Here is a 15,047-nt window from a genome sequence, read left to right as displayed (position 1 = left end):
AGAAACATTCGTTTCTTCATTTCCTAGGTACATTCTGAAGTTAGGCCTTTTTAGTTTTTGCTCTTTTCCAGGCCCTCATCGTAGTAGTTAAAAAAGCATTCTGAAACATATCCTTTTGTAAAAGGAAAGAATCCCCTTTTTTGGTGGTGGGGGGGTGTGTGACTTGGTTTCCCTGCGGGGGCCAGGCTAGCAGCACACAGATTGCTCATGGTGTAGTCCCACTTCATCTCCTCGCCTGGGCTGGCTTGGCCCTCTGGAGGTAGCGTGTGCCTCGCCTCCCAGGGGCTCACCACAGGGGGCATACCTCGGCCTCTGCGGCTCAGGCACCCAGCTGGTAACACAGATCGCAAGATGGAAGGATGAAGACAGGCATTTGTTAAGTGCCTGCTGTGTGCCACATACTGTGCTAAGTGCTTTTACAAACATTATCTGAAACTGAGGCAGACAGAAATTAAGTGACTTGCCCAGGGTCGCTGAGCTAGTTAAGTGTCTGAGGCTGCATTTGAAGTCAGGCCTTCCTGACACCAGGCCCAGTGCTCTGAGCCCTGTGGTGCTCCCAGCTGCGTCAGGGTCAAGGAAAGCACCTCTGCTGCCTTGCGTCCTTGGCCTCGGTGCAGATCTCGAGCTTGTGGCGGGGTCCAGCCGCCATGACCTGTCTCCTTCAGGAACCTGCAGAGCGTGTCCATCCCCCTGTTCCCTCTGTCCCCCAAAGCTTCAGTGGCCTGACCTGGCCTGGAGGAAGCAGTGGCCTGGACCTGAGGACAGACAGGGAACTAAGCAGTCGGGGTCATCACGCAATCCACACCCCATCTTACCGTGCAAGTCGCCCGGCTGTTATTTTTGTAAATGCAGGTTTTTCTCTGTTGTTTCATAAAGGGTTAGACTTTACGTTTTGACATCATTTTAAAATATTAAATTAATAAATTACACGGACTGCATAATATTTTGAAAATTTGAATTCTGTTTCCAGATGACTAGAAGTATAGAATGAGCATCCTGGACTTATTTTGTGCTGTGCCTTTTCCCTGTCTTACGTCTCTCCTGCGCTGATCCGTCTTCCCGAAGCCTGGCTGCCACCGTGATCTCTGACCATGTGACATGGTGCCCTGCCACGTTCAGTAACCTCCAGGGTCTTCCTGTTACCTTCAGGATAGAGCTCTTCACCAGCTGGCCCCCTCCTCCCTTTCCAGTCTCTTTATACCTTCTTTCCTTTTGGTATTCTGCTGCCCAGCATCACCGGCTCTCTTGTTCTTCCTCATGTGGGACGCGGTCTTCTAAGAGCATTCCCTCACGCTGGCTCTCCCCCATGCCTGGGGTGCGGAGTCTCCCTCCGATCCGCCTGCCGTCGTCCCTGGCTTCTCGAAGGGTCAGCTCCAATCCAGGAGACCTTTCCTGCTCTTCCCCTGCCAACCTACACACACACACACACACGCACACACACACAAACATGTGCACACACATGTACATGTACGCACACAGACACATGCACGTGTGTACACACATAGAGACAAACACATACACACAAATGCATGCACAGACACACACAGACACACACATGCATGCGCACACATGCACACAGTCTTACTCAATATTACCTCCCACTTACACTGTTCATGTCTTACATGTCTACACTTGTTTGCATGTTGTCTAACTCGTTAGAATGTGAGATCCTGGAGGCCAAGAATCATGTTTTTGTTTTTCTTTGTATCCTCAGTGCTTAGCACAGTTCCAGGCACATTGTAGATGCTTAATAAGTTATTGTTGGTTGCTTGATTATGTGCCCAGATGTTAAAATGAAGAACTCTTCAAGAGATTCAGTATGAAGTTGTGTGTTCCCAGTAGATATAGAGCTTTTTAAAAACATTTCCCAAGTTATTTATTTATTTCTCGTGGTCTTTTCTTTTTAAATTGAGTTCCAAATTCTCTCCTTCCCTCCCAGCCCTCCTCCCCGCACTGAGAAGGCAGCAATGTGATTACATAAAGCTTTGAAAAGTCCACTCCCCAGGCTGGAAAGTTACCAAGGACGTCTGCTTAGTATTTTGTCTGCGCGAAAGCTTCCCCAGGTGCTGCGGTGCCATGTTGCTTCTCTGTTTTCCTTCTGCCTTTCTTTTAGAGTTGGTGTTTTTAAAGATTTTTTTTTTCTTTTTCTTTTCTTTCTTTAAAAAAAAGAAACAACAACAACAAAAAAGATTTCTTATTATAGGGAACTATACAGGGGCCTTAAGATAAAAAAAAAACAAAAAACAAAGTCCTGATAATACCAAAGTCTGGAAAGCTAATGGCTATTTCTGTGCTATGGAAGGTTAGGCCTTGATCATTTTGTTCCCTTCCCCAACCCTTTCTTCCTAGTTGTGAGCCCAACACTGAATTGTGCTCAGTTTGGCAAGATTGCTAGTGTTCAAATATGAAGAGGGGAAGAGTTTATGATCAGACAAGGTGTAGAAAAGATTGCAGAAGATAAAACAGAAATTTTTTTTCAGCCAGAGGAAAAGTTTATTAGAGATAAACCATACAGGTCAGGTGATGCCCGTAAGGATGAGCGGGCATAAGAAAATCTCAGCCTAAAATAGAAATATTGATTATATAATTTAATTATATATACTATATGTATATATTATATACTATATATATACTATGGTGGTGTAGTATATAATATATATAAATTAAATCTATTAAATATATATAAAAATTATATAATTTGATTATATAATTTTGCACAGACAAAACCAATGCTGTTAAAATTGTAAGGGAAACAGGTAACTGGGGAAAAAAATCTTTGCAGCAAGTTTTTCTGAAAAAGGTCTCAGATTCAAGATATAGAGGACATCCCAAAGTCTAAGCACAGTTTTAAGCTTTGCTTAAGATTGTGCTAATCTTGGAACGTTCCATATAAGGAATTGATTCAAATTTATAAGGAGGAAAACCAGTTCCCCACTGATAAATGACCAAAGGGTATAAGCAGGTCGTTTAAAAGTAGGAAGTATAAGCTGTCAACAAACTTAGCAAAACAGTGCTCCAAATCATCAGTAACTAGAGAAATGCAAGTTAAAGCAATTCAGAGGTTTTCTTCTCTCACCCATCGGATTGGCAAAGGTGACAGACAAGGAGAAGTGTGAGTGATGAAGATGGGCCCGTGTGAGTGATGAAGATGGGCCCTTTAATGCGCTGCTGGTAGAGCTATTGGGGCCTTGGTCCTGCCTTTCTAGAAGGTCATACTGAACTGTGCATGTGTCCTTTGCTTCCAGGCCTTTAACCCAAAGAGATCAAAGAAAGAGGAAAGGGACTGGACAGTTTCAGAGAAAACTAGGAAGACCCATATGCACAGATGCACAGTGAAAGGAGCAGAGCTGGGAGAATTGTGTATAGAACCCCAGTATTTCTAAGAAAAGCCACTTCAAAATACTTGAGAAGTCGGGTCCAGAGGGCCAGAGATGAAGGGTGCTGCTCCCTTGCTCCAGACAAGACTTGACAGTGTCAGGGTTCCGAGGGCTCTGTCTTTGGATCTAGCCAGTGTAGAAATTTGTTTGGCTCGACTATGTGCATTTGTTTAGAGGGCTTGCCTTTTCTTTTAGTTCATTTGGGCGAGGGTTAGGGTTAGAGAGACAATTTTAAAAGACTCTTAGATTCCTTAGCCCCTTATAAAGCCTGCTTCCTAAGCCGTCTCTCCAGGTGTAAGGCAGTGGGAGGGTTAGTGGTATATGAAGAAGGTACTTACTTGTTCTCTGGACAGTGTTCCTTTTATGAGTTTCACCTGGAAGGTCCTTGCAGGTGCTTCCTTCACCCTCTCTCCTGGTTCTAGTGGCTGGGACCTTCTTGAATGATGCTTTTATCCAATCTTTCTGGGTGAAGAAGGCTCTTTCCTAGCCTCTTTCCTCTAGAGATCAGTCCCCGAGGCTTTCGGATGTTCTTCAAATGACCACTTAATTCACTGGAGTTTTTGGTGGGGTTATCTCCCTAAAGTCTCGGCTTATTTACTGTCTTCTCACCATCCTGCTTGGTTTTCCTAAAGCAAATTCTCTAGCTGGCTCTGCCCTTCTGGTGAAACTTAGCTCTCAGTGGGCATCTGAGCTTGGTCTGCCCAAAAGCCACTGGCCTCTTTCTTCTGCTCCTGTCTTCTCTTATACAGGTCTCCAGCAGTTGACACGTTGGATTCCCTCTTCTTATCTCCCTTTTGGACTTTCTGATGGCTGAAGAAACTTTTGATGTCCCAGTTCATTTGCTGAGCACAGCTGATAGCTAGGTCCTTATGCCAGTGAATGTTCACCCCTTTGGCGGGGGGGTGCCTCAGTGTTCTAGCTCTTTACTTACCAGAAGGTACTGAGAAGACTAGAAAGGTAGGGAGGAGTGCAGGGGAGGAACTAGGTTTGAAGAGGTTTAAATTGGAGGCACTTAGGTGGTGTAGTGGTTAGAGCCTGGGGAATCACAAAGACCAGAGTTCAGATTCTGCCTCAGACTCTCAAGAGCTGTGTAGGCCTGGCAAGTCACAGAAGGTTTCTTAGTGTCAGGCTCCTCACCTGTAAACTGAGGCTCTTGGACTTTGTGGTCTCTAAGGGCCCTTCCACCTCTGAATCTGGCATCCTCTGGTTCTGACGGCCAGACAAAGTCCTGGAGGCAGTAGAGAGCCATGGAGTTTGATGAGTAGGTAAAGCTAGGTCTAATTCAGTTAAATTCAACAAAGGTTGTGAAAGATGGTGCTCCTTCATTATTTGTACATTTTATTTTCTGACAGTTGTCAGAGCACCTCTGAGAAGAAAGTTCTTCAGAGAAAAGTACTTGGGGAGAAGCCCCAACACTTGTGGGGTATCTGAGAGAAGCAGTGTATCCTGAAGTTAGGTGGTCAACCAGCTAATTCCCATTGGATGCTTAGGAGGCTTTTGGTCTTGAAGGCTGGTAGCACATGGACAAGAGCCATGCAGATGAGGAGGCCTGAATGCGCTCCCTTCTGTCCTCATGGCTGAGATCCCAGATCATCCTCGTGACCTCAGCTTTCTGTAGGCTGTGCCTCGGGAGTCCAGAGAAGTGGTTCTGATTGGTGTCCCTGAAAAAGCTACGCACCCCAAGGCCCTCATCCATTCTTGGAATATTGAAATAACTTAACGTATTCATCCATAACTGGAACAAAAGAAAGTGCGTGGTAGGGTCATGCTCTAATTAAGACATCTCCGGAGATTGGGGGGTGAGCTGTTCCAGATGATCTTGACTTGGGCATTCTACTGGTCAAGTTCATCTTTGTCAACATTTTTACCCCCAAAGCATCCTGGGCTTTTTCTTTTGATAATAGGCTCAGATTTTGAAAAAGAGTAATGGTCCGGAGGGGGCTCTAGTCCTCTATAAGGAACTCATGGTGAAGGAAGGCTCTTTCCTTTTGACTTCAGGAATTCAAATGAAAGACATTCTAATTCTCCCCTTGAATTATAGCAAGTTTAGTGGCATTCCATGCAGTATATATCACTTTACGAAGGATGTTGAGAAAATTCAGAGGCAATTGTAAAACTATATTGTAGAAGCCTATTTATGGCATTGTTGTTATGTACTCCAGAGAAGCAAGTGGTCCGGATGGATTTTAAATAAATGATTTGTGTAGCCTGGAAAGTAGAAGGCTGTATGCCATTTTGGCTGCATTCAAATCAAGATGGTGAGGAAAATCTCCCATATGATACGAGGTACAAAGTACTTAGTGGCATTTCTGGCAGAAATTTGATAAACTCCGATAGGAAGTATGTCTATTTGTCATCCCCCCAAAGCGACTTTTCTTTTAAATGTGAAAACTCAATATCCTTAGTACAAATAGTATAAAATTTATTTTAAAATGGTATTCCAGGTTCCTATAGGGGAGTTTGAAGGGCTTCCCTTTAATTAAAAGTGCTATCTCTACACTTAGTAAAAATCCTTGGTAGTTGAGAAATTGATTTTTTTTTTTTTTGGTTGAAGGAAAGCTGTGAGTTTCCTTGTATGGGGTAAATGTCACTCTGTTCATATCTTAGCTTAGCTGCAAGTCAGGACTTGTACTATTCTACCAGGTTGTCATAGAAACGCAGCTAACTGTCATTTCAACTCAAGCTACTGATGGTTTTATTTGTAGGTTTGCAAGATTATTAAAATTTAACAAAAATTATTGATTTACTTTTTATTAACACTGGGTTGTGTTTACCTTAGTTCAAGCTGCATGAAAGCTTTCTTCTGTTTTATTTTTAAAAAAAAATTAAAGTGAAATTCAAGTATATTAAATCCCCTTGGTGTTTTGCTATTTTTCTTTAAAATGTTATCTAGACTCTGCAGCATTAGAAGCTCAGTGAAATGGATTTTTATAAATCATTTTCCTTTTTCTTTGTTTTTAGGAAGGAAAAAAAAAGCAAAAAAAAAATCGCCTTTAACTGAACATAAAAGATACCTGTCAGAAAAACATGAAATGCTGCATCAGGTGCCTAATCTTAAAGTTTTCATTTTATTTCTGTTCCTGAAGCCTGGCAAGAATGCTTCAGTGCACTGAGTTTGGAAAGTATATGTTTTCTTCTATGTATGTGGGAGAGAAATGACTTCCTTTTTAACTCATGAATAAGACAGGCTAAACTTATTTACAGTAACTTTATCTAATGGGCCGTGGATGAGGGCTTTTATGCAAAATAGGCAAGAGACTTGAATTAACTCTTCACGTTGGCTGCACATTGGATGTCCAGGCTTCAGCAACATGTGGCATTTGATTATATAAAAGAGGTGCCAGAAATTCAATTTTTATTTAACACATTTCAGAATGCCTGAGTCATCCATGCGGCATTAAATGTAAGTTTTGTAATGATGCTGTATTCATTGCCTACAAAGGACAAACAGAAATTCTTTATTCTATTGTTTTGAAAAAAATTTTGCCTCTTCAGGGAATAGTTAATTAATGTAAAAATTGACATTATCACTTTTTGACTTGTGACAAAAAGGTTTGCTAGAGGATTGCTTTATAGACACCCTTTTTTTGATATGGAAGATAATTATGTCATTGGCTGTTGACAACTGAGTTTTTGTTTCTCTTTATCACTCTCAGGAAATCACTTCTAGGTGGTAGAATATGGAAGCTCAGGCCTTTTAGAGAGCAGGCACTAGGTGAATATATGCAGATTTGGGGATCGAAAGACTGTAACCTGCTTCTGCATTATACAGATGAAGAAACTGAGGCTTGGGGTCAGTCCCTTGCCCAGGGTTGTATTGTTGGGAGTTGAATCTGATCCTTCCTGATTCTAAATCCAGCACTCTCTAACATGGAAGCCTTTTTCATTATTATATCTGTCAATTAGTGGTCAGTCAATAAACATTTATTAAGCGCCTGCTACGTGCCACACCAAAAGATAGAGCTTACTCTGGAGGAGCTCACAGTCTAAGGTGGGAGATAACATACAAACAACTGTGTACGAACAGGCTATATACATTGGATAAACTAGAAATAGTCAGCAGAGCAAGGCACTAGGAAATCATGGGAAGGCTTAGGAAAACCTTCTTATAGAAGTCAGGATTTTAGCTGGGACTTGAGGGAAGCCAGGAGGTGGATAGGAGGAGGGAGGGCAGGTACAGGGGACAGTCCCAGGCACAGGGCACAGTCCCAGGCATAGGGGATAGTCAGAAAAAATGCCCAGACTCAGGTGAGGGAGGGAATGTGTTAGAAAATAGTGAGGAGGCCAGAGTGACTGGATCACAGGGTACATAATGGGAGGAGGGAGACTGGGAAAATGGGCAGGGGGCTTTGAATGCTAACCAGAGGATTACATGTGTGATCCTGGAGGTGAGAGGGAGCCATTGGAGTTTATGGAGTAGGGGGTATCATGGTTGGACCTGCACTTGAGGACAGCTGAATGGATTGGAGAGGAGATCCTTGAGGCAGGCAGACCCCCCCCCCCCCCAGCAGGCTGTTGCAGTAATCTGGGCATGAGGTGATGAGGGCCTGCACCAGGCTATGGCAGTGTCAGAGCAGAGAAGGGGGCATATGTGAGACAGGTTAATGGAGGTAAAATCCACAGGCTTTGACAAAAGATCAGCTCTGTGGAGTGCGAGAGAGTCAGGGGTTGGAGGGGATGCCTAGCTGGAGAGCCAGCATGTCTGGGACCATGGTGGGACTCTCATTACTAACAGGGAAGTTAGGAAGAGGGCAGGGTTCGGGAGGAACAGTGAGTCCAGTTTGGTCCATGTTAAGTTTAAGATGTCTGTAGGAATGCAGTTCAGGATGTCCAGCGGACGTTTGGAGATGTGAGGTTGGAGGTCCACAGAGAGGCCAGGGCTGTGTAAGTAGCACTGAGAATCCTCAGCATGGGCGTGATCGTTGAATCCATGGGAGCTGAGGAGTGACACAGTATGGAAGGAGAAGGGACGAGAGAACAGCCCAGAGCTCTGTGGGGTATGCGCAATGTCATGGTCATCCAGAGAGAAGAGAATGACCAGCAGTGTCACGGTCTGCAGATGTCCAGAAGGATGAGGATTAAGAAGGGGCCAGTGCCTGTGGCAGTGAGGACATCTTGAGTGGCGTCAGAGCCATTTTGGTTGGATGATGAGGTGGGAAGCAGACCAGAGAGTGAGGAAAAGGAAGGTGGAGGCCCGGTCACGGTAGAACTTTCTCCTAGGAGGTTAGTCACGAAAGGGAGGAGAGATGCGGGAAAATAACCGGGGGAGGGGTCGATCTTTCGAGGATGTGAGAGACACGGCCATGTTTGTAAGCTACTAGCCAGCTGGCAGGAAGAGACTGAAAGTAAGTGGGAAAGTGGGTATCGTTAGAGGGTGAAATCTGCCGGGGAGAGGGGGCGGCCTGGGTGGGACCACTTGTGTATGTAGAGGGATTAGACTTAGTGAGGGGAAGGGCCTCCTCTTCATGTGGGCCTGGGGGGAGGAGAAGAGGGAGCTCTGCTTTTTTCAGTAAGATTTGAGACAGGGTTCTCCATCAGCTAACCAGGGAGAAATCAGAGGTTCCGTAGTTCAGAGGTGAACCTTGGTCAGAACACTTTGACTATTTTAACTTGGGATTCTCCGGCTTCAGAGTTTTATGTATTTTTTTTTTTTTTAAAAAGGATTGAGACTGAAATGGAATGCTTTGCATATCGCACTGGTTCTTCCATTTTTCACTTTAGGTTTCCTTTTGGACTGTCATGTAACCTAATTTCTAAAATTACCGGTATTTTTAACTTTCTGTTTTTAGGTCAAATAGACTCACACAAATCCACGCTACTTTGAACTAGTTGTGAGCTGGATATGTGGACATCCAAAGGCATCCTTATCCTCCAGGGTTGCTGCACTACTTTTTCCTGTGCCGTTTTTTCAGTCCCCACCCCAGTTGCTGGCTCCTGCAACTGGAATTTCCCATTGATAGGATTCCTGTTCCTCCAGGCCTTCTCAGCCATCTGTCTTCTCGGCCCATTTGCTTGCCTTTAGTCCCTAGGAGAGGCCGGCCAAAGGACATTCCCATCCATGGTGGCTGGAGCCGTGAGCTGAGCTGCTGTTCTGTGGCCATGGGATGGAGCACTCCAAAAAGCATCTTTTTTTCCTAGTCCGTGATTTCAGTGATGTGGTGATGTCCGAGTGAGGAAACTCCTCTAGCAGATCAGATCAGTGACTGGTTGGAGCTTCTGGCATCGTCCTCTGGCCGTGAACGGGACACTGGGAGGTCACTTAGCCTCGATGCCTCTGAGGAGACTTGAATCCATCTTGACTCTGAGGCGTGGTTTCCATCCAGTTCACTAGGCTGATCGTGACAAGTCAGCAAAACCCACACGTGCCCCACCACCCACCCATTACCTGCTCCGTCATCCATCTTGGAGCATCTTCTGTTGTTGGGCTGCCCGGTCTCTTTTTGTGCTAAGTTTAAATGATACCATCAATGTCCTTCTGCCGTGGGGCAGCCTCTTCCCCTCCCCAGCTCCTTTCAAAGCTGGGCTCAAGAGCTGCCGCCTCTGTACCTCCTCTCCTGAATTCCCCCCGGCTGCCAGACACTCTCCCTTCCCCCAGGAACCTCATCTTTACTTTGGACGTGTTCTGTATTTTTTACTTCTATGTTGTCCACTCTCATCCTCCTTCCGTGACATCCACAGCAGACTGGAAGCCCCTGGAGGGCAGGGGCGGTTTCATTTTTGTCAGGGCCCAGCATAGTGCCTTACATCTAGTAGGTGTTTAATGTTTTTTAATTGCCAAATTAGTATTCAAGAGAAGCTGCCCACGTTGCCACATTAATCACAAATGTGTGTTTCTCTGAGTGTCTGTACATGTACACACACACATAGATGTGCATGTTTTGCTTTCTCAAAGCGGGCAACCTTCCATGTGCTATGGAAGCACTCACTCTCTGTGCTCCTGTTTCTGTGGCTTTGATTTCTTCTGTGTTTTAAAATACTCTGGTATCATTGCTTATTCAGTCAATAAGCATTTATTAAATATATTTCTGTTAGATGTTATTATTTTTGTTGTATATTTAAAACTTGCTATTGCAAGTTGTACATAGTAGATTTGCACTTTCATGTGCAATCATCCTTTTTTTATTCTACAGTGTTTTGGAAATGCTTGTTTTATTCCATCAATTAAAAATAAAATAAATTTTAAAAAATAAACTTGGAATGGATTTGTGCTCATTCCTGCTCTGGTGAGCTTTGCCCAGGCCTCCCAAGCCAAAGGGGCATCTGGGAGCGACTCCTCAGGGAAGGAGCTGCCTCATTTTTTTCAGATCCTTTGCTTCCTCACATGTAAAATAAGACCGAAAGAGCTGTCCTGCCAGCTTTGTGGGGCTGCATTGAACCTTACATGAGATGAGCTTGGGTGGCGAATGGCTTTGCCAGCGTGAGCGTGGTGTTGGTGGCCTGTCTGGGGAGGCGACAAGAGAGAGCATCAGGGGCTGGCAGGGATGCTCGGCTCTGAAATCCAAGGCCTCGTCCCAGCCTGGAGTTGAAGCTGTACACTGAGATCTTGGGTTTTCTGTGCATCTGCCCCCTTCCGCTTGGAGCTGTACGTTCTGTTTAATTCAGGAAACATTTATTAAGTGCCATTGTAGTGCCAGGGACTCGATCGAGTGTGGGGGATATGAATCCCCAAGTTAAACAGTCCCTGCCCTCAAGGAGCTTCCGTTCATTCAGTTGGAAGGATACTCAGATAAAGAAATCTAAGCTAGATTAAGGCAGAGGAGAACACTTACTGGGGGCCAGGGACCAAGCGAGACCATGGACGTGCGAGGTTGTGCCTGGTCCACGAAACAGGGCTGAATAGGCACAGCACAGAGGCACCGTTTTCTCCTCTTTCAAGCCATCCGCTGCCATGTCGGTGCATGCATTCTTTCTTAATGGATCATTTTGTTTAATAAACTTTTTCTCCCCTATCCATTCTTTACCTGCTTGCAGGCTGCCAAGTATCCTCTCATGTCACAGTTTTTTGGTGTGAACATGGAGCAAATTGACACAGTGGGATGTGGGCGTCTGTGCAGGCAGAGCCCCTGCGAGGTGGCGCCCCTTCTGGGTGTCCTCCGTGATATGGAGCTGCCTCCTACAGGGCTACTCATGGTCAAGAGGTGACGGTGGCCGTTTTGTCTCTTTCTCTCATAGGAAGAAGAAAGTGAAGAGGAACCCAAGCTGAGATATGAACGGCTTTCCAATGGGGTGACTGAAATTCTCCAGAAAGATGCCGCCAGTTGTATGACAGTGCACGAGAAGGTATGGGGTCACTCCTGGAGCCTGATGGCGTCAGCTCTTGGGATTTCTTGTTCTGGATCTTCCCCACCTCCCCCCACATCAGGAAGTCTGCCGAATGGTGATAGCTGTGAATGGCTTGTTATCTTAGTATTAGTGTGATTATTGCCTTATCAAGATAGTGTTTGCTTTCCAAAGGAGAGGAGTCAATTGAAAAGCCCTATAGCTAAGTGGGTGGAGTTGCTTCAGATACTGACTGTGACTGTGAGAAAGTCATTGAGGCACTGGGGGCCCCAGCATCCCTCTGTGATCATAAATGGGAGATCTGCCTTGGTGAAGGAAGTTACCACACTGGGCATTCCTTATACCAGGGAAATCACAGATCCAAACACACACACACACATACACACACACACACACACACACACACACACACACACACACACTTTGCAGTCATTAACCTAAGAAAGGGTTGGAAAATAACAACTATTGAATGTTCAGCTGAGATAGAGCACTACTAAACAGGCCTGTGTAGTCTGGTAAACACACCAGATTGTTGGTTTGGGAAAGATGACAAAGCAGTTGACCTGACTGAATCACTAGACCAGTTTGATTAAGAATGTATGCCCAGCACTCTCAGAGATCTCCAATTTCATCAGTCTGGGCACCAAGTTGGGGCCACGCCTCCATGGTGAGAGTCCCCACACTAATGAAATTGGAGATCTTTGACACTGTCTGATAGATGTCATTATTAGCAATGATAAACCAATGAGTCGACTCAGTTTGGATCTCTTCATTTAAAAACAGAATGTGTCCCTGGAACTAGGCATTATTCACAGTTATTTGTGTATAGCAGAGTCACTCAGAATAAACTTAGTTATATCAAAGAGCGTTATAGAGCAGGGGGTCGGCAAACCTGTGGCCCTGAGAGCCGTAGCCAGCCCACCACCTGCTCTGGTATTGCGGAGTTATGAATGGTTCTTAGATTTCTTAAATACAGTAAAACTTTATTATAAATGTAAAAACCATTCTTAGCTTCCAGGCAGTAAAAAAAAGAGGCTGTGGGTTGGATTTAGAAGGATTGGATATTCGCATCTGATGTAAAAACAAAGCAAACAAAACCCCAGACACTCATTAAACATCTACGGTGTGCCAGGCACTGTATTAAGCACTTTATAAATATATTCTCATTTGTTCTTTATGTGCTTTTATTATCTCCATTTTACAGTTGAGGAAACTGAAACTGATAGAGGATAAATGACTTGCCCAGGATCTCATGGCTAGTAAATGTCTGAAATTGGATTTGAACTCAAGTCTTCCTCATTCCAGGCCCAGTACCTGCTCCACTGTGCCATCTGGCTACCTCTATATACTGTCAAATAACTAAGGCTTTTCTAATCTCAAGAGGAGCCAACTAAGTCAAATTAATTCATCAGTTAATAGCCCTCTCCTGGTTCCCTTCCTATCTGTGTGACTGTTCTATCTTGGTCTCCTTCCAAGGCTCCCTTTCTTCCTGTCCACTGTGTGGGGTGTCCCTCTAGGCTCTGTCCTTGACCTTCTTTCTTTTGCCCTTGAAAATCTCATCTATTCCCATGGGTTCAATCCCCACTTGTGTGGAGAATATCCCATTGATCAGCAAGCTTTTATTAAGGGTCAGCCAAGTACCAGGCACTGTGCAGCTGGCTGTGTTCTAGATCCCCAGCCCCATTGTTCCTTTGAACTCTGGACTCAGGATATCTCTGTCTCTGGATGGTGGGCTGGCACTTCCCAGAGTACATGGCCAAAAATGAGCTTCCTGTGCGGCGGTGTGCCACAGTGACTAGCCTTGGCTATAGAGTCTGAGGACCAGGATGTCAGTCCTGCTGCCATGTCCACCTGTGGGACCTGGGACGAGTCATTCCACCTTCTCATTTGTAAAATAAGATTGGAGTAGGTGGTCTGTCTGGGGCTTTGGAGCTCTCCAGTTAGCTTCTCTGATACGTGATCCTGTGATGCTCGCCACCTCCCCAGCTGCCCCTCCTCCCTTTGCTGTTAACGGTTTGAATTGCCCCTAAAGATTAAACAAAGAGAGAAGCTATCATAATAGTGAAAGCACGAAACACTTTAAGAATTGAGAGAGGATTGAAGTGAAGGAAGTTAGATTTTGAGTTTTGCTACAACAATTGAATGTTGCAAACTCCTTTATGTGTCAACCATTGTAATTATTGCATTGTAAATTTTGCTTTTTAAGCAATTAAAAAACCTCAAGTGATACATGCAGGCAGGCCAGTTTTGAAAGTAACAGGTTGCATGTGTTTACTTGGAGGAAGGAGAAAACTGGGTATGCAGATTTACGGCTGTCTATTTGAATTTATATGGAAATGCCCATCTTTGTTATTTGTTGTTGAGAAAAAATGTAAATGAAAATATCAAGGGATGAAAGAGAATGACATTCATCAATAATATTTAGTTAGATGTTTCTATAGGTATCATTACTCACTTTTATAAAGTTATATTGATTGGAGGACTCTGACTGTTACTCATTGAAAAGTTAGGGCAATGATATATCTCAATCCAAATGTTAATAGGTAATTCTGAAACAAAAGAAATGCCTTATCAAAAGTTTTTATATTTTTCTTTTGAATTCTGATACCAAAAATAAAAACATTTCTGTATACATGGGGGAAAAAATGAAAACATAAAGAGGACTGTATATAAAAGTGAATTCTGTGTCATAAAGCACTTTCTTTTCCAGTATGTAATTCCACATTACTTTCAAAATTATTCTGCTTATCTGTTCTTCCTTCTGTTTCTTTTTTGGGTATTTTAAAAAATGCCCTCTTTGGAGGTGGAGGGCGACATCACTGATTTTAAACCTCTTTCTCCCATCCTTCCCATCTCCCATGAAAAATGGAGAGAAAAACAACAACAACCACAACACAACACAACCGCTACCTTGTCACAAAGAAGCATAGAAAGGCAAAATTAATTCAGACGGGAACCACGTCCAGCAGTGTCTATCTCCTTCTCCTCGTGAAGCCCGTTACCTGTCTGCCAGGAGGTGGGCAACATGCTTGATTACATGTCCACCGAAGACATGGTTGGCCGTTGCTTTGGCCATTGCTTTGATCTAAGTTTCTAGGTCTTTCAGAGTTGCTTTTATTTACAGTGTTGTCCTTGTGTAAATTGTTCTTCTGCTGACTTAATTCCTGTTCATACCATGGGAATCCATGTACTCAGGACCCTCTGAAATCATCTCTTTCATCATTTCTGACAGTGCAATAGTATTCTATTACATTTGTACGCCAGTTTGTTCAGCCCTTTGCCAGTTGATGGACTCTCCCTCAGATTTTAGATCTTTGCTTTTCTGTCTTTCCTTTTACTCCTTCTTCAAGATCAAGAAGCTTGTTTTGCTTATAGCTGTTCCTTCTTCAG

The 15,047-nt window shown here is 44.1% G+C and overlaps 1 protein-coding gene across 1 annotated transcript in view; it reads left to right on the top strand.

The window, feature by feature from the left end:
- The window catches only part of VPS41 (VPS41, HOPS complex subunit), a 191,603-nt gene that overhangs the window by 32,774 nt on the left and 143,782 nt on the right, over positions 1–15,047 (top strand). Inside the window, exon 3 of the mRNA XM_027835943.1 lies at positions 11,550–11,657. Within this exon, the coding sequence (XP_027691744.1) occupies positions 11,550–11,657 (108 nt within the window). The remainder of the gene's footprint in view (positions 1–11,549; positions 11,658–15,047) is intronic.

Source organism: Vombatus ursinus, unplaced genomic scaffold, assembly GCF_900497805.2.
Source record: "Vombatus ursinus unplaced genomic scaffold, bare-nosed wombat genome assembly UNPS02014817.1, whole genome shotgun sequence".
Taxonomy (NCBI): domain Eukaryota; kingdom Metazoa; phylum Chordata; class Mammalia; order Diprotodontia; family Vombatidae; genus Vombatus; species Vombatus ursinus.
The sequence above is the reverse complement of the archived record's forward strand: the minus strand, read 5'-3'. Positions and strand labels throughout refer to the sequence as shown.